At 51.6% G+C, this 21,929-nt stretch overlaps 1 protein-coding gene across 3 annotated transcripts in view; it reads right to left on the bottom strand.

Moving 5' to 3' along the window:
• Positions 1 to 2,813: 2,813 nt before the first annotated feature.
• Positions 2,814 to 21,929, bottom strand: part of DNAJB6 (DnaJ heat shock protein family (Hsp40) member B6) — a 78,907-nt gene continuing 59,791 nt past the window's right edge. For 2 of the 3 annotated variants that reach the window (XM_058534177.1, XM_058534188.1), the window contains exon 9: positions 11,248 to 11,582. In XM_058534177.1, the coding sequence (XP_058390160.1) occupies positions 11,263 to 11,582 (320 nt within the window). In that variant the 3' untranslated portion in view covers positions 11,248 to 11,262. Of the gene's footprint in view, positions 4,295 to 11,247; positions 11,583 to 21,929 lie in introns of those variants that run through there. The other variant, XM_058534197.1, reaches the window with a different exon arrangement.

Here is a 21,929-nt window from a genome sequence, read left to right as displayed (position 1 = left end):
CGCAGAGGCCCAGCTAGAAGCAGCCCTGGGGAAATACGGGTCCAAACGGGGCTTTTCAATGAGGGAGCAGGGCTGCCAGCGCACCTACTGATGAGGCCTTCAGGCCGAGGGAGCAGCCTCAATGGGGCTGTGAGAGGTAAGCCTGGAGCAGGTGCGATGGGGCCAGGGAGGGGGCAGACCCCCCAGAAGGCAGCCAGACCCCTCCTTAGTTCATGGTGAAAAGAAACCACTCAATTCTCCAGAAACCCAATCTTGTCTCAACTCCACAAGTGAGGGAACTGGTTGTCCACTCCCAGGGTGCCACCTCTCAGAGGCCCACCCACCACCAAGACCACAGCAGGGCCAAGCCACGCCCCTCCCAGGGCAGACGGCCCCCTCCCCGCATCCAGGGGCGTTTTCTCTCCACCCACTGGCTCTGGGCCTTCCCTCCCACCACCTGGAGCCATGACCATTGCTCGCTGCTCACACCCGGCCCTTCCCGGCTCCCCAGCCTTCCTGGGCCGACCCAGCGCCCTGCGCTCCTGCCAGTCTCCCCACAGCAGCCCACGTCCCAGTGGGCTGTGGCTCCACCAGCTGAGGCTGCCGTCTGCTTTTCTGTCCACGGAGATGGGGGGACACACTGACTTCATCTCACCTTCGGTGGTGAACAAGGTGATGGGGCAGGATGTGGTTCACGCCTGGTGGGCACTGCTCAGGCCGTGTTCCCTCACTCATTTGTTAATGCCCTTGCTCGGTGCTGCAGGCGCCATGACAGCGAAGCGCTCCCCACACAGGATCAGTGCGGCAGTGGGGCAGTGACCTCAACATGCACTGAAGGTCAAGGGACAGTGGGCACGGCTGCCACAGCCCCAGGACATCCTCTGGGCCCAGCCACCGAAGGAAGTGCCAGCCTGCCCAAGCAGAGCCTCGGGCCTTCTGCTTTTCAACAGAGAGCTTGCAGTGGCCAGCCCAGGTGGCTCCTCGTCCACTCTGGGTCCCCAGGCAACCCCATGACATCGGAATGACCCACAAGAGGACGGTCCCTGGGTGGCATTCTGTGTGGTAGAATCAGATGGCTAGGGAGAACGAAGGAGGCCCCAGAAGGCCTCTGTGCTCAGAACTCAGTGCAGAAATCCCCTGGAAGCAACCTGGGTGAGCAGGCAAGGGATGGAAACACAAATTTGAACTCCAAACATGATGAATCTTAGGTCCCCTTACTTTCAAAAGGTTTTCAAAATAAAACCTCATTTTGGCAAAGGCAAAAAAAAAAAAAAAATCAGGTGTGATTATTAATGTCATGGTCGCACCTTTTTAAGGCTCTGAACAACACTCTGAAAGCGTTTCCCTGTGGATCGTACCGTGTCGTTTTCCCGGTTTTGACACTGTCCTTCCGTTGGGGGCACTGGCTGAGGGCACGCCGGACCTCTTGGTACTATCTGTGAAACTGTAAGCACTTCAAAATAAAGGTTTACAAGTTTGCTTAAAGTGAGTTTTGTAGCCCTTAATCCTCCTGATATGGGGCAAAGTGGGTAACAGAAATCCCTGGGTGGTGTGGGGGGCCAGGACCACCCTCCTCGCCCAGGCCGACGAGCTCTCCCCAAAGGGGCCTCCTTGAGGTGAAGAAGTTGCAGTTGGAGGCTGGGGCCCAACTCCTGCCCCTCCCTCCCACCCTCCTTTCCCCTCCACCACCCTCGGATGCTCACCCAGCACCCAAGAACCACCACCGGGAAGATCACAGGCCCATGCACAGGGCCCTCCTCCCCGCAAATCGTTCAACAACTGCCAACGGCAGGCAACAACCACGTGAGAACCACCTGTGCACACAGGTGCTGAGGCTCCCGGCCCTCCCCGATGCCCCCCAGCCCCTCCAGAGCAGCGCCCCATCTTCTAAGCAGACTCCTCCAGGCAGGAGGCAGTGACGACGAGCAGCCTTACTCGCCAGCACGCAGCAAACACGCCCACAGGGCCCACCTAAGCCTGGGCGACACAGCCCGAGGGTCGGGCTGGCCCGCAGACGCGGCTGTGGCTCTGCTCCTCTGCTGGGTGGCTAGACGTCCCCCTCTCCTCACCTGTGAAACAGGTACCTACCTCGTGGCCCTGGCCACCGGGGGCTGGGCCCTCCCCCTCTCGGAGGAGCAGCGTCAGGAGCTGCCTCTGGACATGAGCTGGCCCACAAGGCAGGGTCACATGAGCCGTGGCCTGCCAGCTTGATGAAAGCACGTTCCACACCAGGCTTCAAGACACTGCCCCACCGACACGGTTCCTGTGTGACCAGCCTTGAAGCACAGCGAGGGCCAAGTGCTAGAGACTTCCTTCACGCCCAATGAACCTCCTGCCTCCCTCCCTCGGCCCAACAGCAGTCAAATGCTGGCCCGTGAGCAGCTGAGATGAATTCCCAAACCCGACAGGTGTCATCTGTGGAGCGTCCCCTCGCAGGAGAGGCTCTAACTCCCAGCAGGGAGCTCGTTGCAGCCTCTCCTCTTCATCACAGAAGCCATGACTGCACGACAGGGCCCTGAACGTGGGTCTGCTCTGGCCGTGATCACTGTCCACAGCCAGGACAGTCTGAAAGGAAGGTTCCTCCCATTCTTGCCAGTGCTTTCCATTAGTGTTAGCATGAGCTGTTGGTTTTACACAACGTGACTTCAGCGGGAATGTTATCTTTAAAGCAACATTTGCATCTTACAGTAATGCACCCCAGAATCTAGCCTTTGCTCTCAAAATATCACTTTATCTTTCATAATTGAAATGATGGAGAATGCTTTTATTTTTAATTACTAATAACAGTGCAACTTACTGGTATGTATAAATGATGGCAAGTGAGCAGTACTAAATTACGTTTACATTTTATTTACGTCGGGAGCACTTAAAACACGTTCTGCTTCGATGGTTACATTTTCCACAACAAGCATTAAACAGCAGTCCACTCTTCGCCAAACAGTCCGCACCACCTCCCCACCAAAACCAAATAAACAAAGCAAACTCCTCTGTAACAGTCATCTTAAACTCACAAAGATTATACACTCACTTCTGGCTTCCAAGCCCATGGCACTGAAACTAGGATTGTGCCCAAAACTTCCCAGGTTTCTCCACTGCTAGATTCAAGTTGCTGGCATTTTCAAATCACATGGCAGCTTTTCACAATGCCCTCCTTCCCAGAGAGCACAGGGAAAGGCGACAGGAGCGGCGGTCCTGTTAGAGGGGAGCAGGCATGACAGGCATGCAAGGACGCAGTCAGGCACACCAGGACCATCAGTGCTCGTGAAAACCAAGGAGGAGAGCAAGCCACCATGCAAGAGGTACTGCAAGAGGTACTGCAAGACACTGGGGAGGAGCTTGCTGGAATCAAGTGCTTTTTCAAAAGGCTTATCAACTGTTTATCAACTGAAATATTTAGTTCAGTGTACTTCTCAATATCTGATCATCTGTGTGTGTGCTGCATGTGTGTGTTTTTTTCCCAGCATGACCCCAAACTAAGAGCCAGAAATGGTATTGCTGAACAAAACTTTGTAGAATCCTGTGTATGTGTTAAAAAGGACAACTATGGATTCCAGAAAAAAAGATGGGATTTAGCAAAAACTAAACAATATTTGAAGCAGAATTTGGACTGCTTGGAGAGGATTAAAATTAAAACAATATAAGGAAAGACTTTACATCTGAAGTGCTTCACAAGTGGGCTGCCAGGTAAGTGGCCAGGTGGCTCTGAAGAGCTCTTGGAAGGCCTGGCTCCCTGGACTTAAGGAAAGGTACCCCTGACGGTCACGATTCAGCATGTCATTGAAGTCACCTCATACTTAACTACAGTCTAGTTTCAAACACTCTACTGCCACGAGGAAAGAAAGTTGTTCATGAATATGCACTCGGTTATTGGTCTGACCTCCTCAGACCTCTAAAGCTATCAGCATCTCAGTCGTCTGCAGAGGGGCTGGACAGCTAAAAGGAGGAGCTGACTGCGGACCACTCGAGAGGAAAGGCTATTGGATTTAATGCCGGGGAGAAGCAGAGACGGTCTAGGCGGCTTCCCCACTTCTGCCATCGTCACCCACGGTCGTCACTCCTGTTGTCTCCCGCCCCCCCTAATCTGACTGACCCAGGATCAGCGTCCCCGGTGCTGAGCCGCTGTGGTCTTGGGACAGAGGCGAAGCAGAGGCCGCTACCTAACGCATGCGCACAACCACAGCGTGGCCCAGGCGCCAGCGTTCGGCGGTGCCAGCGTGCCTGCCAGGTCCAGTCTAGTGGTGCCCTTTGGTCGACTTCTTCTTCTTCGACTCCTCTCTCTGCTTCTGCTTCTTCCTCTTGCCACCTTCTTTGAATCCTAAGGAAACACGGCTTGTGAAACACTGTGCAGAACAGCAGCTGCTTCCCCATTCAGAGGCAAACACATTTCTAAATACTCCCCCATGTTAAAAAAAACAACACAACAAAGTCATGTTGTTCACTTCTGTCTGGGCCACACCTCAAGCTCAACAAGTACACGAGCCGACTTTTTAACTGGTGCGTTGAAAACCTTTAACATTATGCAGAGTGCCACGACAAGCAGAGGCTGGCGTTCTCGCCCAGGGTCCTCCTCTACCCGCCCAGCAGCCAGGTTTACTCTCTCTGCTGAGTCCTCAGGTCGTCTGCCTAAGGATCCGGCCTGGGTGCCACCTGGAGCCTGGCAGTCCCTGTCCCCTAACCCGGGCAGAGCTGGCTCCGTCTCAGGTGATGGGCCTCCTCCAGCATGGGCCTGACCAGAGTCCTCTCTGCAGGGAGAAGACTGCTGTGGATCAGGCTCACTTTCCTGGGTTCTGGGTGCTCAACGTGGGAAAGGTGCCCGTTTCTGATACGAGGACCAGACCCACCTACTCCCTGTGTCGTGTCCTCAAAGTCAACAACTGCCTGACTGAGGCCAAAGGAGAAGGACAGATGGACGGGCCCCAACCACCCCCTGGAGAGCCAGAAATAAAGAACTCTGGCTTCAGTTCTGCAGAAATCGCTTAGGATCGTGTGCTGAATCAGTCCTATGGATGGGGGGGAGGAGCGCACAGTCAGGCCAGGAAACACACGGGATGTTGAATCTGGGTAACAAAAGATCAATTTAAATGGCCTGACTGGAACAGAACAGAGGAACGTTACCAGACCAGGGTCACTGTGGGTCTGTGACTTAACACACACGGGGCCCTAAGCCTGCTGAAAAGATCATCTAAAAGCGTTCTCGAGATTTTCCATTCTAAGGTGACATTTTAGGGCACGACCTATCCAAACAGAACTCAGCACAGTCTGTTAACAGACACCATGGGTGGGCATGACACTCATCCATCCACTCTGGGGACACACCTTCTCATAGCATCACAGGTGAACTGGGGTCCTTGTGTCAATGAGAAGGGCGCCTGTACCATGATCACGACGCGGGCTCCATACCTGGCTAACAATCGCCATCTGCCTGTTCCCAGATGGAAGCCTATCTGCTGAGGCGTTTGCTCACGCTGCGGACGGCAGGGACATGAACACTCAAGTGCCTCCACTAGAACAGGCGTCCAGGCGCCTCCCCAGTGCTTGTCTCAGGGAGGCACGTGGTCCCACGTCTGCCGGTCCTTCACCAGTAACTTGACTTCACTTGCTGCGTGTGTGCATCAGAGGCTGCCCTTTCCTAAGGTTCTGTCCAACCTGTGTGCCTTACTGCCTTCTACAGCAGCACAAGAGGACCTGCCTACTGCTAAGCCATCCAGGGCCATGCGTTTAGAAAAGTTGCCTCCAAGTTTTGAACGGGGAGGAAGAAGACAAACAGCTAAGTGACGCAGATGCCATGGCACATGGCAGGACAAGGCGGGCAGAGGAGCTTGTTCACAGCCCCAGGCCAGAGGTGATTCCAGGGGACCTGAGGCCCAAAGGGCAGTGACACTAGGACGTGACACAGGAAGAGAGAACACCCCCCAAGGTATCAAACGTGGACCTGAGCCTATCTGGGGTCACGTCGGTGTGTCCCACCCCAGACTCAACTACAGGTCGTAGGTGCGAATGGAGGCTGACATGAGGAGGGCCACATTCAGTCCCAGATGGGTCTTCCATGGAGAAACCCTCCACAGCAAATCGCCCCTGTAATCAATCCAGGGCAGCTGTGAGTGGTGCAGGTGAAGGCCCATGGATTTCGAGGAGGACACAGACACCCCCACTATCACGAACGGTGAACGGGGTTCAGAGGCCTCACATGTGCTTAATCTGGAAACTCGTCTGACTGTGGGGCTGAGGTCATCCGTCAGGAGGCATTAACCACAGTGGCTTCCTGGCTTCTGACTCCCCACAGGTTAACTTCCTGAAGGTTTGTCACACAGGGAGACGAGCACGGCCTCTTTTCTTCCCCCCAGACTCACGACATACACAAGAAGCCGAAATAAGAGAAAAGAAAAACGTGCTAACCGACTTCCAGCAAGGGCTGTCCCTATCCCTGATGTCCTGAGGCCCAGGAAGCCCAGCGAGCGGAGTGAGAAGTCCAGTCCTCCCCTCAGCTCCCTGTGCTATCCAGGTGCTCCGTCCACACGTCCTCTTATCAGCTGCCACTTTCACACTCGAGCATGACCACCCGAGAGCGGGAGCAGAAGGACCCGGAAGAACAACTGTGGGGTAGGCAGCACGTGGGCTGGGCCGAGGTCCGGGCTCCTGTGAGGCACAGACACTGGCTGGCCCGATGACCCTCTCCTGCCTCCCGCCATAGAGACCAAGAGCTTACCGGCCCTGGCCCCACCCTGGACCCCGTGCCCCTTTCTCTGGTCATGAAATCCTCACACCTGACCCACAAGGGACTGTGGAGCCCTGGAGCACACATCGGGCAGAGCTGGGGTTCAGCCGTCCTCTCAGTTCCAGCCTGCGACCCCGGCTCCTTCCCAAGAGACCACCTGCTGTCACAGCACGGGGCTGGGGAACCAATTCCTCACTCAGATTTCTTATTAAAATGCCACTTCTGCTACAAGGCAGTCTTAATTTTAGAAGACCACAGATGGGCGGGCCCAGTGGTGTAGAGGTTAAGTTCTCGCACTCTGCTTTGGCGGCCCAGGGTTCACAGGTTTGGATCCTCCATGCAGATCTACACGCCACTCATCAAGCCATGTGTGGCAGCATCTCACATACAAAATGGAGGAAGATGGGCACAGATGTTAGCCCAGGGTCAATCTTCCTCAGCAAAAAGAGGAGGATTGGCAACGGATGTTAGCTCAAGGCTAACCTTCCTCACCAAAAAGAAACAAAGACCAGAGAAAAATAACCTCAGACAAACTAAAGGCATCTCGGCACAAACGACCAGACTCCAGGGCACAGAGCTGCTGCATGTTTGGTCCGCCTGGCTGAACACATCCAACCTGGCAGGTGCCCATCCCGAGGTCCAGAGCAGCCCCCAGCCACAGAGCAGGGCCTGAGGGGCGAAGGTGCACGCGCCCGACAGGCCCATGCCGCCCGTAAGAGCCCAGGCAGCCAAGACCGGAAGTCCCCGCCGCCACCTTCTCTCTGAGACAGTGCAGTGCAGGGAGCAGTGCCAGAGGAGGCACAGGCAACACAGTTCTCGAAGCTGAACCCAGAAAAAGAAGTTTAATTTATCTTGAGCACCAAGTCTGTCTTGTTGGGAAATCCTCCTCAAAATCATGTCAGGAAACAGACACTGAATGGAAAATCTCTGTCCCCGTCTGATTCAAACAGCCCTACACACACACGTGCATTTGCATCAAACGTCTCCAATGGAGGGGAACAAAATCAAAATGCGCCCAAGCGTCGAGGCGGGGCGTGGAGGGGCCCAGAGCACAGGCTCTGCCATGACTAACACTCCACCCTGTGGGCTTGGACGTGTGCGGCCATGTCCACACCTGGGTCCCCACCCAACCCCACCCCAGGCCCTGCCACTTCTGGCCAATCGTGCCGCACAAGCCTCGAGGGGACACCCAAAATCTACCTGCCCTGCCACCCAACACGGTGGTTGTTTCACATCCCCACCTTCAGCAAAACACAAACTTGAACCAAGGCCCCGACCCAGCACAGAGAATAACACGTATTCACTAGAAAAAACCCATCCTTTCTGATGTTGAGGTCATGGTGCCGGAGAGCCCTGAGATTCTGAGGCAAACACCCACGACATACGAGGAAAAGACATGGTCGGGTCTGCAGGGGATGGGAGAGCACAGGGGTCCACTGCAAAATGAAATTGTTTTGTTATTTTTTTTAAAATGGTTAATGTTTAAGTAAAAACCAAACAAGAAAAAGCAAGTCTTCCTGTCCCCTGAACTCCCTACAGAGGAAACATATTCAAGCTGCACCAGAGTGGCTGGCTGCTTCCTTTGCTCGTCGCTGGTCTGGAACGTCCGACACTTGCCAGCCCCACCTCAGACTGACCCTCACAGACCGCACGAGTTCCCACAGCAGTGACGATGTTTTTAAAGGTCTCTCATGGAAAAGAATACTCTCCAGAGAACGGCTGAAAGCTTTATAGGGGAAGCATGTATAGACACAGAAGTTAGTTTCATTAAAAAGACAAACTTCAAAAGCTGTCCAAGCTGCGGCCAGCGTTAAATCCTGCCATTAGTTCTGTGAGCGCAATGCTGTGCTCTGCGAAAGGGCGGCATTCAACAGCGTTCCTGGGTAAGGGGCTTTCTTCACAAAAATAAAGTTAAAGGATCAATTTTATTCTTTCATTCATGAATGTTTTTATGCTGAATAATTTTAATTTTTCTTTTTAACAGTTGCATGTTCTTGATAGACCTACAGGTTGTAATTCATAAATGAAAAACACTGATTCTTCTTCAGCATTTTACTGTAAGATTCACTGGTTCCAAGTGGCAGGCACTATGGAACACGTGCATGCCTCTGCCCTCTAAGGTGAAGCAGGCCGGGTCTCACAGGAGGTTAGTGATTTAATGTAACAGCAGGTTCACAAAATGCAAATGCCAGCAAGTCAAATCTGCATCACACTCACCCCCACCCGCACTGCAGACAAGAGCTCCCTAAACAATAGCATCCGGGCTGTAACGGTATCACCACTGCCTGCATCTTACCACAGACATCCCCAGGTTCCTTCAGTTGCATCCTGATGCTGAAGTATATTAGCAATGCCACAATTACGGGAAACCCTCACACAAGCTATAAATTCCATGTTTGAGGAGTGCATCTCAAGTGAGACCTCATTTTTAGCCTAAAATAATCACTTCCCAGAACCGCCAGGCTGCCCCCACTCCGCACTGTCCCCTCCGCGGGCTCCAGGGCACCTTCATCTAGCGGCTGGCTGAGCAGCTGAAGCACAAAGCGGGGATTCCTAACCCTTCCTGGGTAACCAAGGTCCTTACTATGTGCTTCTTTTTAAGAAAAACTACCCAAGAGGTGGCAATATGGCATAAAGATTTATTGCCTGATCCTTCCAGACCACACTGGAGCACAGAGGAGCCTGCCCAAGGGCCATGGAAGTTTTTCGAGACAAGGGTTTGTGGGCAGTGGGCTCATGGTGCTAAAGCAGGAGCCTCCCGGTGTGCACCTGCACAGGGACGAACCCTCCACGCCTTGAAGACTACCTCATGCCCAGACTCTGCAAAGCCGGGGGAAGAGTTGCAAGTGGATGCTACAGAGATGCAAACCATTGTGCTGGAAGAGAGGAGAATCCCAAAGATTACAGAAATTAACTCTTCTCCCTGAACTCTCATGTTAATTTCTTTTTCTACTAAATTCTACTTTCCCAAGATTCTCCAGTGGTGGCAAATTATCTTTCAGTCAACAGCCGTGGTCTGCAGGATGCAGAGAGATGGGGAGGGAGGGCCTTGTCTGAACACAGGATGTGCCCTTCAGGCTGGTCGGCGGGCGCTGGCTCCACGTCCTGTTCCAGGAGGCTGTCTACACATTTAAACAAGACTCTGCCAGGCAGGCCAGTACCTGCACACCACAGTAGGTAGGTTTATGGTGTCGCTCCAACCAAAGGGACGTAGCCCATTAAACCACTGTTCAAACGGTATTGGTTCAAGGAGACTGAATCCACAACCCTGACCTGTCAAGACCCCTGATGGGACACTGCCCTCCCCAGCCTGCCTAAGACCATTCAGTACCAGGAGTTGACAACAGGTCCTGGGAAAATGTCCACATGTCCATTCCAGGCAGAATGAGCTCTTCCTGAATTCATTCAGCCCTTCCAATTGCCTCTATTTTCATTCAGTTACACAGGAAAAGGCTAGTGTCTCCAAATGGTCCAGCCGCTTTTGTTGGCACCTTTCCACGGCAGCGCTGGTGGCCGGGTCTGCACAACCCCATGGGGGCCCTGGGTCGTGGCCTGAAGCCCCAGGACACTCACTTTTAGGTGGATGGTACATTTCCTCTGTCCTCCTCGAGACCCTAACAGACCCCTCTGCTTTACCTGAGAAGGTCAAGAAGGGACTTTAAGAGACTAATTTCCCAATAGAAGGGTCTGGGAGAGGAACTTATTGCTTAGACAATACTGCTTTGCCCTCGGTTCACAGAATTAAGCTCACAACATACCCTTAGATGTCACCCTGACACAGAGGACCAAGGATCAGTATTTTCCTCCACCACATAACCTGTTATAGTCAACTTGGCGACTTTCAGCGGTGAGGATCAAGATGGCACAGATGCTTCAAACTAATGGATCATTCAAACTAAATTTACATCGAGCTTTAGAACTCAGTCAGGGTCAAACCTACATGCACAGCCATACCCTCAGAGACAATCCAGAACTTTCTATGGGTAACTCACTTCACAGATCCCTCCTGGGCTCTGTAAGAACTGACAAGTCAAGAGGCTGGCAGAGGGCAGAGCCGGGCTCTGGAGAAGTGGGGCTGTGAACACCCAGCACGTCCAGAGGTGGAGGAGACTCTCGGCTGCAGCTTCACCTGGAGGGGTGGACCAGCACCCATCAGCTTGACAACAGGCCCGCAACGGCGGGGGCTTTGTTTTGGTTTTGACCAAACACAAATGAAGGCACGAAGGGTGGGCAGCAGATGCCAAGCATCTCAGCGGGGAGACAGTGAGGTGCCCAACAGTTTAGCCAGTGGCCTGGGGCATGTGTCCAGTCTAAGTTCCATGCACCCAGATCTCAAGCACTAAGTTCAAGGTTACAGAAAGGAGCACTGAAGGTAAAAGCAGCGCCTGGCAATTCTGTGGCACCTGTCATCCTTTGCTCAAGACAACACACTTCATACCATCATGGAAGACTGGCACCCCACTTTAATTGTGGGCATCTGTGGGAGGGGAGCCGAGAGCACAGGCGCCTCCTCCCGCCACTGCTGGCTCTGACCAGCATCTCGCCTGCCCCCACTCCCACCCGTCCCTTCAGGTCAGGACACAACAGCACAGGAGCGACTTCTGTCCTCGCTGGCCTTGGGGAGGAAGGGAGGCATCCCCGTGGGCACGCTCCGCCTCAGTTTCCCTTTGCACACCTGCTGAGAACACGGAGGGATCCCAGCTGCTGGTGGCCTGATGTCTGCCTTGCTCGTCCTCATCCTCAAAAATACAGTGAGACGTGTGTTTGGGTAGAGAGGCAGGCCTGTGCGACCTCAGTGAGCGGGCACTGGTGCTGGCGGGCTGGGAGGGCAGCGCGTTCTGGCCTCTTCGCCTGCACTCTTCCTCGAAGGCGTCCTCGTCCGCCACACCTGAAAGCACAGGATTGGAGAGAGGCGTGAGCACACACTGCGGGAAGGTTCCCCTTCTCGTACTGCAGCGCTGATGGGGACCACCCTTTCCCAGGTAATCACCGTCACTACAGCCACCGTGGTTCTGAAGAAGAGAAGGAAGAAATTACCCTGTTTCATCAATTGCACTATTGGGGTCTGAACTTAATCTTCCAAGAGAGAAAGAGAGAAAAACAGAGTCGTACGGAAATCAAATGGAAGCAGCAGTCCCCCCCGCCACCCCTCCAGGCATATTAATGATTTCTGAAAACACAATCAACATGTCTTTTCCAAGAGTGAGTGCATCCTGCTGAAATCATTGTTGGGGACTGGACTACCTGTGACGAACTCATTGTCAAAAGCAACACAACGGTGTCAGCCTGGAAGGAAAAAGGCTTCAGATTCAGCCATCGATCTCGTTCTCAGCAGCTTTAATTCTAGAACCTGTACACACAAGACACCGCATCTCCATCTAACGTTAACATGAGCTGTTGTAACAATGGAGGTAGTGGCCCGTTTCCCTGCCCGCTCGGGCAAGAGCGTGCAGCTACGAGCCGAGACCCATGTGCACTGGTCACCTGTCAATCAGACACACATCGAAGATGGAACACTCCTCATTGCTCTCACAGTTGCGTTTGTATTGAGCTCTTAAAAAACAGAAAGAAGTCTTTCACATTAGGTGGACACTGGGAATAAAATAAGAAAACAAATGATAATATTCACTGAATGATTGTAAATTCCATCCTTGGAAGAGTTTGTGATTACCAGTCACGTTACGGGTATGTATGTTCAAAGTCCAACGACAAAAGTATATAACTATCCATCTGATGGGAACAGTGAAACCGAAAGTGGCAGCCTTCCTTGCCAATGGAAGATAAACAGTCATCAAACACCATTACATCCAGTGCTTAAAATTCTGAGCCCCAAGCAAGTGGACTGAAAGGGTCTCCTTCCAAATGTAAGCTGAGGCAGGGTGCCCACGCGCACTCTCCCTCAAGCACAGCACAAAGTTTTACCCCAGATATTGGCTCTCCTTCCATTCCTACTTCCTCCCAACCTTGAAGGAACATGCGCTCATTGAGATACTCCTGAAATGAAACATGTTAAGAACACTGTAATTTAGAAGTTTTCACAATTATAATTGTTTGTATACCATTTATTAGCACCTGAGAGCCAGTCACCATGCTGGGAAGAGAGATGCATGGCACCTTTCCTCAGGAGCCTAGCTTAAACAAATCTGGAGCATTAATCTGCATTTCCATCAATACAACTTTGGAGCTGCAAGGACGGCCCCCAAACCCTCGCATGAAGCCTTGCTCTCGGGTTCCTCAGGAGCGCTGGCTGCTGGAGACCATGAGCGTGCTGGTCTAGCAAGGGTGCTTTAAGAGACTCTCACCCACCCACCCCAAGCATAGACAGTCATTCTTGAGAAACACTAGGACTTCAGGTAGCCTATGTCCTGGGGCTTGCATATTAGAGGTTTTCCAAATTAAGTCTCAAGTTTCTCAGAGAAGAGGCTAAGCCTTATAAAACTTTTGAACCCCTACAGCACTGGGCACAGCAGGCGCTCAACAAACGTGCTCAACTGTCTTCTGGAACTCAGATGCCCCAGCACAGCAGCAAGACTCGGATAAGCGCTGGCCCCCAGTTCTCATCTAGTGCACCAATCACATACCCCATCCTTTGAACAAAAAAGAAACACGTGTTATTTCTGGACCTGCTGAACCAAGCAACAATGAAATACTTCCAGCGGTGCAGGCAGATCTTGAAGCTGGGAGGGAACGCCTGGTAGTCCCGAGCACAAGGCCTTGGTAGCCGTCACCACATGGGACGTTCACGACACGACCCCATCGCTAATACCCCTCCGAGGACCACACCTGCTGCAGGTTTCTCAGAACCAGATCTAACTGCTGAGCTGAGAGGAAACTGAAGCCCTGGACCTGGCGGTGGTTCTGGTCTCAGGCAAGCACTTCACTCAGGGAAGGACCCGTGGGCTCGCCCGTCAGATGAACAAGGGGGCCTGGTGGCATCCAAGACCCTTCCGTCTCTAACGCTCTGTGACTGCTGAGTGAAGGGAAACAACAACAGGCACCAAGTGTGTGCATGCTTTGCAAACACAGAGCATTCCCCGAACATCCTTCCCTGCAGGAGGAAAGCACAGTCAGTGGGAGGTTCAGGAGCAGAGCCCAGGCTGGGAGAGCACTTGGGAGGCAGGTCCACCTCTCCATGGATCTGGAAGGCTAAGACCCAGCATCAATCTCTTCAGCAAATAAAACAGAGGCATGATTCCCAAATACATGGAGCTCTCTCAAGGAAACGGGTCCCACGAGGCTGGGGGGAAAAAACCTCACTTCGCTTCAAAATCTGTTTGAAGTGGTGGGAGAGCTGGGGGAGGGCACCCGTAGCCACGTTGTGTGCTCAGGAACCTGTCACTGTGGTACCCTACGGTGGGCAAACTCCAAGAGAAACTCTCAGCACTAAACACCACCCCTGGTACACGTTCAGCTTGTCTCCACCTTGGAAGGAAGATGACCTCGGATCTCATGTAAATGAGGCAAGAGTGTTGACACTCATTGGTTCTGGTCCTCCATGCCCTGCCTCTAGGCAGAATCACACCTAATAATTTTGACATGATTTTTAAATAGTACACCTTGCCGACCAAAGTGGAACATTTGAGAAAACAATTGTAACGTTTCAGGGATGTGATGCACTGCACTGAATACTGAACGTGAGTATCATGAAATCTGAGTTTGGCTCTATGACGGTGACAGTGCTGGGCTTGGCAGAGGTGGAGGAGCATGACATCGCGGCAGGTGTTCTGGGAGCTGGTGGTCTTCAGCTGTCACTTACCTCACCAGAGCAGGGGTTCCGCGCCCCAGGTCAACTCAGAACCCAGTCTTTCCCGTCAGCCATTCAGTCACATGCCAGATAAAAGAGGTGGTCCTTTCTCACACATCCCGCTTATGGAAAACCCAACCTCACAACTGTCTGTCGTCCACAGTTCTGCATATGCAGCCGCAGCTACAAATGAGACTTACCTCCCACATCAAGAGCAGTAAAACCTATCTGAGTGGAGAATGGCTGGGTTTGTTTCCGTCATGTACTGTGCAGAGGAAGTGGTCGTCTGTTCTCCATGACTGGTCTTCAGCGGAGCCAGCTTACAAGTGAGAAGGCCACCGTGGGACTGAAGTCTTCAAAGTTCTATTTCAGAGCTTTGCTATCAGTCTAGGGCTACGCAAGCCACTGTCTGGATAAGAAACAGGCTTGGGATATACTGTCAGGCTTGGGATATGGCTGCCATCATCCGTTTTCTCTCTACTAAGCCACGTACTTTTCCCAGGACTATGATGAGCAGACACACACTGGCTTTCACTCAGAGCCACTTTGTACGTTTTGTGTTTGCTGTCTATTTAGAAAATAAAAGTCACTAAGATGTTAAACTTGATACTCTGAGAACAAATACCCCAAATATACAAATACAGGAAATAGACACACTCCATGTGTAAGGTATTCTGTCGTCCCCCAAAGACTCTGGGCGAAGGCACTGTGTCTCCTTCCTCTTGGATCCCATCACGCACTCAGCATTCAGAAAGTGATCAAATCACTGACCAGAGAGAACACTTAATTTTAGAACTGATGGTAACCCAGGAGTGACATGCGCTCTCTGCATTCTAGGGGAGAAAGCCCAGGTCTCCCAGCCAGGAGCCCATCAAGATGGACACGGCAGGACCCAGCTCCCTCGAGCAGCCCTGCAGTTCTTACCGGCCTACCCCATCTGCTCAGTGGAGACAGAGTTCTAGCGAGCATCTCGGAACCCCTCCCATGCTGACCTGGGCTTCTCTCTTCCCAGGAAATACAGCCTTCCCTGTCTCTCCTCCCGTGCAAATCCTAGCACCATCTCAGCTCCAGGCCTCCCTCTGTGACACTTCCTTCCCTCAGGCCTATTGCACATTCTCTGCATCCGGAGTTGTCGAGGGATCCAAGTGTGTGGCCAGGGTTGAGAGCTCGGCTCCGGGGTTAGGTCTCCATGGTGAGCACTTTCGGAAACAGTGGTAGGACACAGAGCTCAGGACCTAACTGTCCTGGGTGGCACTGTCTTACTTACCCACGTGGTCAACCCATGAGGAGGACACCATGACCTCTATGCTCCCCCAGGCCCCACCACGCCATATTATGAGCTCCAAAGGTCACTGACCCCACAAGCTTCCCCATAAAACTTGGCAGTGTCACAAGTACCAGGAAAAATGATCGGGGGAAACGAAAAAGAGGTGAAATTGAGAACCAAAGGATGAAATCACTTCTCTCTCTATCCAAAAATTTTCGGCAGATATTTTCCAGAAGGAATCACTCCACATTCAAGCACTCGTTTTGAACCCACCACATGCACGGTGTACTACCAGGCACTGACAGATTTGTAAAAAAAGGGGCCACCATCCTCAAAAGCGACACTTAGCTGTTGGTGACATACACACCCTGTGGGTTTGTCAGGTACAATGCTGGTTGTAAGGAGGATAACCATTACGATCAACTTCGAGCACTGTAACCGCTGCTCAGGACCAAGGGCACGGGCCATCCTCCAGCAGCAGCAGCCCAGGGGCACTGGCAGGGGCTCCGGTTCTCACCACCAGGCTGGTGAAGCCCATGCCTCCCAGGCTGTGACCCGCACCACCGACTGAGAGTGAATGAACCGGACTTGTGCTGCCCACTGCCGCCCAGAGTTTTTGAACAAGAGACGAGAAGAAAAAGGGCAAGTGGGCAGGGAGTCATTGCAGCCAGAGACAGAGAGGAGAGACGGAAGGTCCCCAACTTCGGGAACAAGGACTGCCTGCCCTGACAAGTACTTTCAAATTTCATCCTTATCTGCACAGCCTCCCACGTGTCCCCAAGTCCTGCAGGATTCCCAAGGCCAAAGGAATCTGCTTCACAAGGTCAACAGGTTTCTGCTTCAGTTCCGAGGACTGAGTCTGTCCTCTCATGTTGGGGAAGGACGCAAATCCACATGAAGGCCCAGGGCCTGGACCATTTGATATTTAACAAGTAACCATCAGGTCACTCTGACCGCAGAGCAGGCTAAGAATCACCACTCCCCGCCCTGTAAGTGCAGGTGGTGTGATCTAAGCTGGGATACTGAGCCACTCAGCTGGAACCTTCCCTTGTGATGTTCTTCTGCTTTTCTACCCCCTTCCTACCCTGGAATCCAGCAAAATACCCTCAACTTTAGAACAGAACCTACTCTTCAACTGCAAACCCTGAAGCACAGGCTCAATCCACTGCCGCCATCGGGCCCAACTCTGAGCTCAGCCACAGGTCCCCACAGAGCAACACCCACCTGCAGGGCCCCAGGAGCAGGACAGCGTGGTGAGTGCACAGTGGGGCGCATGCACGCAGGGAGGGAAGAGGCAACACTCCTCTTTGGAGGCTAAGCGTCCCTCACTAAGTACTTCAGGTCCTGAATTCAGACCACAACAGCGAGGAACTCCACGACATCTGACCCAGTTTAACTCCAGAGTTTCAGACAGCGAGTTGTGCGAGTTCCGATGGTGTAAGAAGATACTGTTGCCCCCTAAACAAAAATAAACGTCTGACTCTTTAGTTCCTGATTTGGACGGCAAGTTTCTCCACGCTGGCAGCCAGCAGATGACCACTGCATGGGGAGTAAACACTGAAGGTTCTCCTTGCCCTCAAGATAATGACTGCTCTGGATCCAGACAACAGCCTGCCTGCCTGCCCTGCCCTAGAAAAACGCATTCGGCCAGAAAGTACCTTACTCTCAATAAGCCATTGGCTCCGCAATACTTATTTTAAAAATCAGGATCAGCCAACACCACTTTTAGGCACCTGGGACTGAAGAAACGGTGGGCAAATCTGCTTTTCTTCAGCGGTCCCCAAGTGGGGCCACCACTAACCACTGGCACTCACCTGCCACACTCAGCACTCGCAGAACCCCATGTGTACCTCCATACCTCCATCCCCTGTGACAGTGCACGGGTGCAGTGTGAACAGCTCAACGATGACAGAGGTGGATGTCTACAGAGTTGGCTGTTCTCCGAACAAAAACATTCTCAAAAAAAAAAGCAACAGCAGAGAGCACAAGCGCCAGGGGCAACAGCTTTGTCTTCCTCTGGAACTGCCAGTCCACGTGGCGCTCCACCACTGCAAGGCTCACACTGACCCAGGCCACACCACGCCACGCTCTGTACAAGCCGCACACACAGCAGGGCTTGCACTGTGCGCGCTATGCCCAACGCTACACACAACAGGGTCCACTTGTGCACAGGAGGCAGTCTCCCACTTCCTCGAGCTTTCGCTTTCCTCACCTTTACAAGGAGAATAAAATCCAACCACCAGGTTTGAGTGTGGACAATGTATACAAAAGCACTTAAAAGAATAAAAGTCCCATTACCAGAAAAAACACTAACGTCGAGACGTTATTCTTTAAAGAGTAAGGACCCTGTGACTACACAGCCCTCCATCACAGTGCCAAGAGGAGGTCAACGGCAGAGGTCGCAGGCTGGAGGCGTGTCTGTGTGTCTCAGTGTCAGAGACTCTGCCTCTGCCCCGCTGCCTCTGCCCACTCCCTGAGCTTCATGGGGGAGTGAGCGTGCTGGCTTGTTTCCTGTGAAGACAGGCTGGGATCCTGGGCATCAATCTAAGAAAGGGCCACCCCCAGGGGTGGCCGGGCTACTTCCTCAGAAAGATATTCCCAGCTCAACTTTGCATAAACCGTGTGAAAAAGTACCAGAAAAATGCCTATGAAAGCCAATGGAAGGAGAGTAGTATCTCAGAACATGGACAATACATTCACTTTTAAAACTGCTATATAACGGATCAATTTTGCTCAGTTTTGGTTCCTTAAAGAATATAAATTACATAGGGGCCGGCCCCGTGGCGTAGCGGTTAAGTGCGCGCGCTCCGCTGCTGGCGGCCAGGGTTCGGATCCCGGGCGTGCACCGACGCACTGCTTCTCCAGCCATGCTGAGGCTGCGTCCCACATACGGCAACTAGAAAGATGTGCAACTATGACATACAACTATCTACTGGGGTTTTGGGGAGAAAAAGGAGGAGGACTGGCAATAGACGTTAGCTCAGAGCTGTCTTCCTGGGCAAAAACAGGAGGATTAGCACGGATGTTAGCTCAGGGCTGATCTTCCTCACACACACACACAAAAAGAATATAAATTACATAAAAATACAATTTACACAATTTAAGAGTGATCAGCACTGTAACAAAAGAATCAACCCCTTGTCCAGTAAGAAGTAACCTGAGTAACCAGTAAGTACAATCGACACTGTGAGGGAAAGAATTAGGCACGTGTTAGAATAAACCGTGTTACCAAGGGGGCCGATTCCTACCGTACATTTAACATGCTGTGCGAAGGAACTTCAACTATCTCTTCGGAACCCCAACTGCTCCCACCTCATGATGACGAAACAGGGAGCTTCTGAAAGAGGAATGAGTCCCACACGATCAGAACCAGTGTTACCTCAATTTCAAAACAAGGACGAGGTCATCCACCTTGCTGGACTGCCTACAAACTGAATGCGGCACACGCACGGAAGCCAGCACCTGCTCCATCTCCAGAAAGATTCTTTTATGCCCCGACTGGAATCTCATCTAACCAAAGCTCAAGGATATATGAAGTGTTGGGTCTGGGGACCTCCAACTGATGGTTTTGACACCCACAATTTTATCTCCAAGCTTCATCACAGCTAATGTACCAGGTAAATTCAACACCCCTGGGGCAGACACCCTGCGATGAGACACACAGCCACAGCAGCTCCAATTATCGCAGGCCGTTGAGGGAAAGGTGGTAAAGAGTGCGAAGAGAAAACTTCTCAACAGCTCCAGAAGAAACTGAAAAATTGACAAGCTGACCCAGAGTATCAGACTGTATTTTTGCATTAGAAGCCCCTTACTATCCACTTTGGGATCCGTCTTTCAAATTAAACCTAACCTCCCGGTAGACAGTGGTGACAGTCATCTGGTGGGCCCTGAGTGCCAGGGGCTCAGAATGCCCACGAAGTCACACCCACCCCGGCTGCCAGGAGGGCACAGGGAGGAAGATGCGAATCCAGTCAACTGTCAGACCAAGGAAACAGCCAGAGCTCTCTGCGTGTCCCTCGCAGCTGAATGTCTACTCTGAGCAGGTCCACTTTGGGGCGCACCGCACTGGGCTATAAACAACAGACATGCCTAGTACACCCCTGGGAAGGCTCATCTCACAGGGACATTCAGGCCTCTCCCAGCATTTCTTTCCCTTTAAATTCACCTCACAAAGAAAAATCAATCATATTAAAACCTCATTAATAATCAAGTACACTTGGTGTTGTACCTTTAGAAAGGCTTTTCTGGGAAGAACAAAAATACTGCACATTTTCCATAACTGAACAAGAACTGTGAAAACCCATGTTATAAATCTAACATATTCTAACATTCTGGCAAAAACACTCTGAAGCATCTGAGAGTCAAAGGAGGTGAGAGCTTGTTCACTCCCTACTAAGGACAGGAGGAAACCCCTCCCCTCGCAACCCCACCATTTAGAGAAGAAATGCCCCACTGCGGGCACCCACACTCTTGGCGGTGAGAAGCTGAGCCAGGCCTTTCCAAAACAAGCTCTTCAGGCAGTATACACCGCTCTGCATTCCATGCTGCCAACTCAAGGAATGTTCCAGTCACAGTTCACTGTCTTCGCAAGACCACTCTGGGAGAATCCCACCAACTCACTCCTAATTCGGCAATGCAATGCTGACAAACGTCCTTACGAAGAAATCAAGATAGCAGCTTACAAATGCACACAGCACCTCTTGGTGTAACCTAAAATTCCACAAATTAAAACCAAAAAGTGATCACTGCCACTCCTTGTCTCCTCCCCCAACACCTAACATCACAATTTCTGAAAGCCAACCACATTTTTGGCTTCTTTCCACAGCATTTTTCAAACTTTCCATTTTGTTGTTAGTGCGGTTGAGTCCATTCTTCCTCCTAGCGTCCCTGCGTACAGCAGAGTGGAATCCTGCCTGGTCTCTCTGCGCATCCTCTCCCCTTCCAGCGCTACATCAGACAACGCTCTGCTGCCAGTCACAAGGTTTTCATGGCCAATTTTTTCAGAACTGGGTGGCCAGGTCCTTCTTCCTCGTCTGTCTTAGTCTGGAAGCCCCGCTGGAACCTGTCCACCATGGGTGAGCCTGCTGGTATTTGAAATACTGATGGCATAGTTTTCAGCATTACAGCAACATGCAGCATGACAACCAAGAGACGGGTGGTATGGTTCCCCGACCAGGACATGAATGCGGGCCACAGGAGTGAGAGTGCCAGATCTTAACCACTAGACCACCAGCAAACTATTCCGTTAATTACTAAACCATTCATCTTTTATGGAAATTTACCACTAATTGTTTAAACAACTTGAGTTTAGCAATTTGTACTATATAAAAGCAATACATATTAGTTGAAGAAAAATAAGTCATGTCTAATTCTACAACCCATACAGAATTTACTGTTTTGGGTATAATTTCTGCTAGCACTTTCCTGTGCATGAATTAGCTATTAAAACACAAAAATTAACTAAAATTCACATTGGATACAACTGTTCAAGTATCCTTTTCATTTGGAAAAGTAAATATACCAGAAAACATCCTGCCCTATAGCACCAAGTTAAATAAAATTTAAAAACAAAAAAGATCTGCCAGTCCCCTGAGCCAAAGCACACTGAAATCATCGAGAAGCTATGAAAGGAATGTTCCAGCAGCTGTTACATATGCACAACCGTCACATCAAATGCTTCAGTTCTTCCCCAAATGGAGTCCCAGCACGGTGTAGGAGTCTGGCTGATAATATGCAAATGAAAACAAACTTTCATAGATAAAAACAGAATCACTTTTCCCAAATATGTACAATCCAAGAGGCTGTGGTGTGGCTGCTTTTTTTTCTTTTTGTGGGGGAGGGGGGCTAATCCCATACTTACTCAAAATACCACTAACACAATTTGAGATTACTCAAACATCCAAAAATGCCTCACTGGCCCATTAGAAGACTCATTCAAATATTCAGGGCCTGGTACGTGCCCGACACTGGGACACCAACGTGTGGGACTGCTCTTGTTCTCACAGAGCTGGTGGTGCACACTCACAAACAGAAAACGGGGAATCGATGAGGCCAGTGCCACTGCTTTCAGGCTGTTCAAGTACGCAGAATGGAGGAACAGCAGCCAGAAGACGGAGGGACCATAAGTACCAGCAGAGGTATGGAAAAGCCAGTGTGCAGTTCCCAGGATGGGATGTGGGAAACAAAGGGAACGGCCCAGACCAGAAAGAGATCTGGGTACAGTA

This window comes from Diceros bicornis, chromosome 3 (genome assembly GCF_020826845.1).
Source record: "Diceros bicornis minor isolate mBicDic1 chromosome 3, mDicBic1.mat.cur, whole genome shotgun sequence".
NCBI lineage: Eukaryota > Metazoa > Chordata > Mammalia > Perissodactyla > Rhinocerotidae > Diceros > Diceros bicornis.
This window is presented reverse-complemented; position numbering and strand designations above follow the sequence as displayed.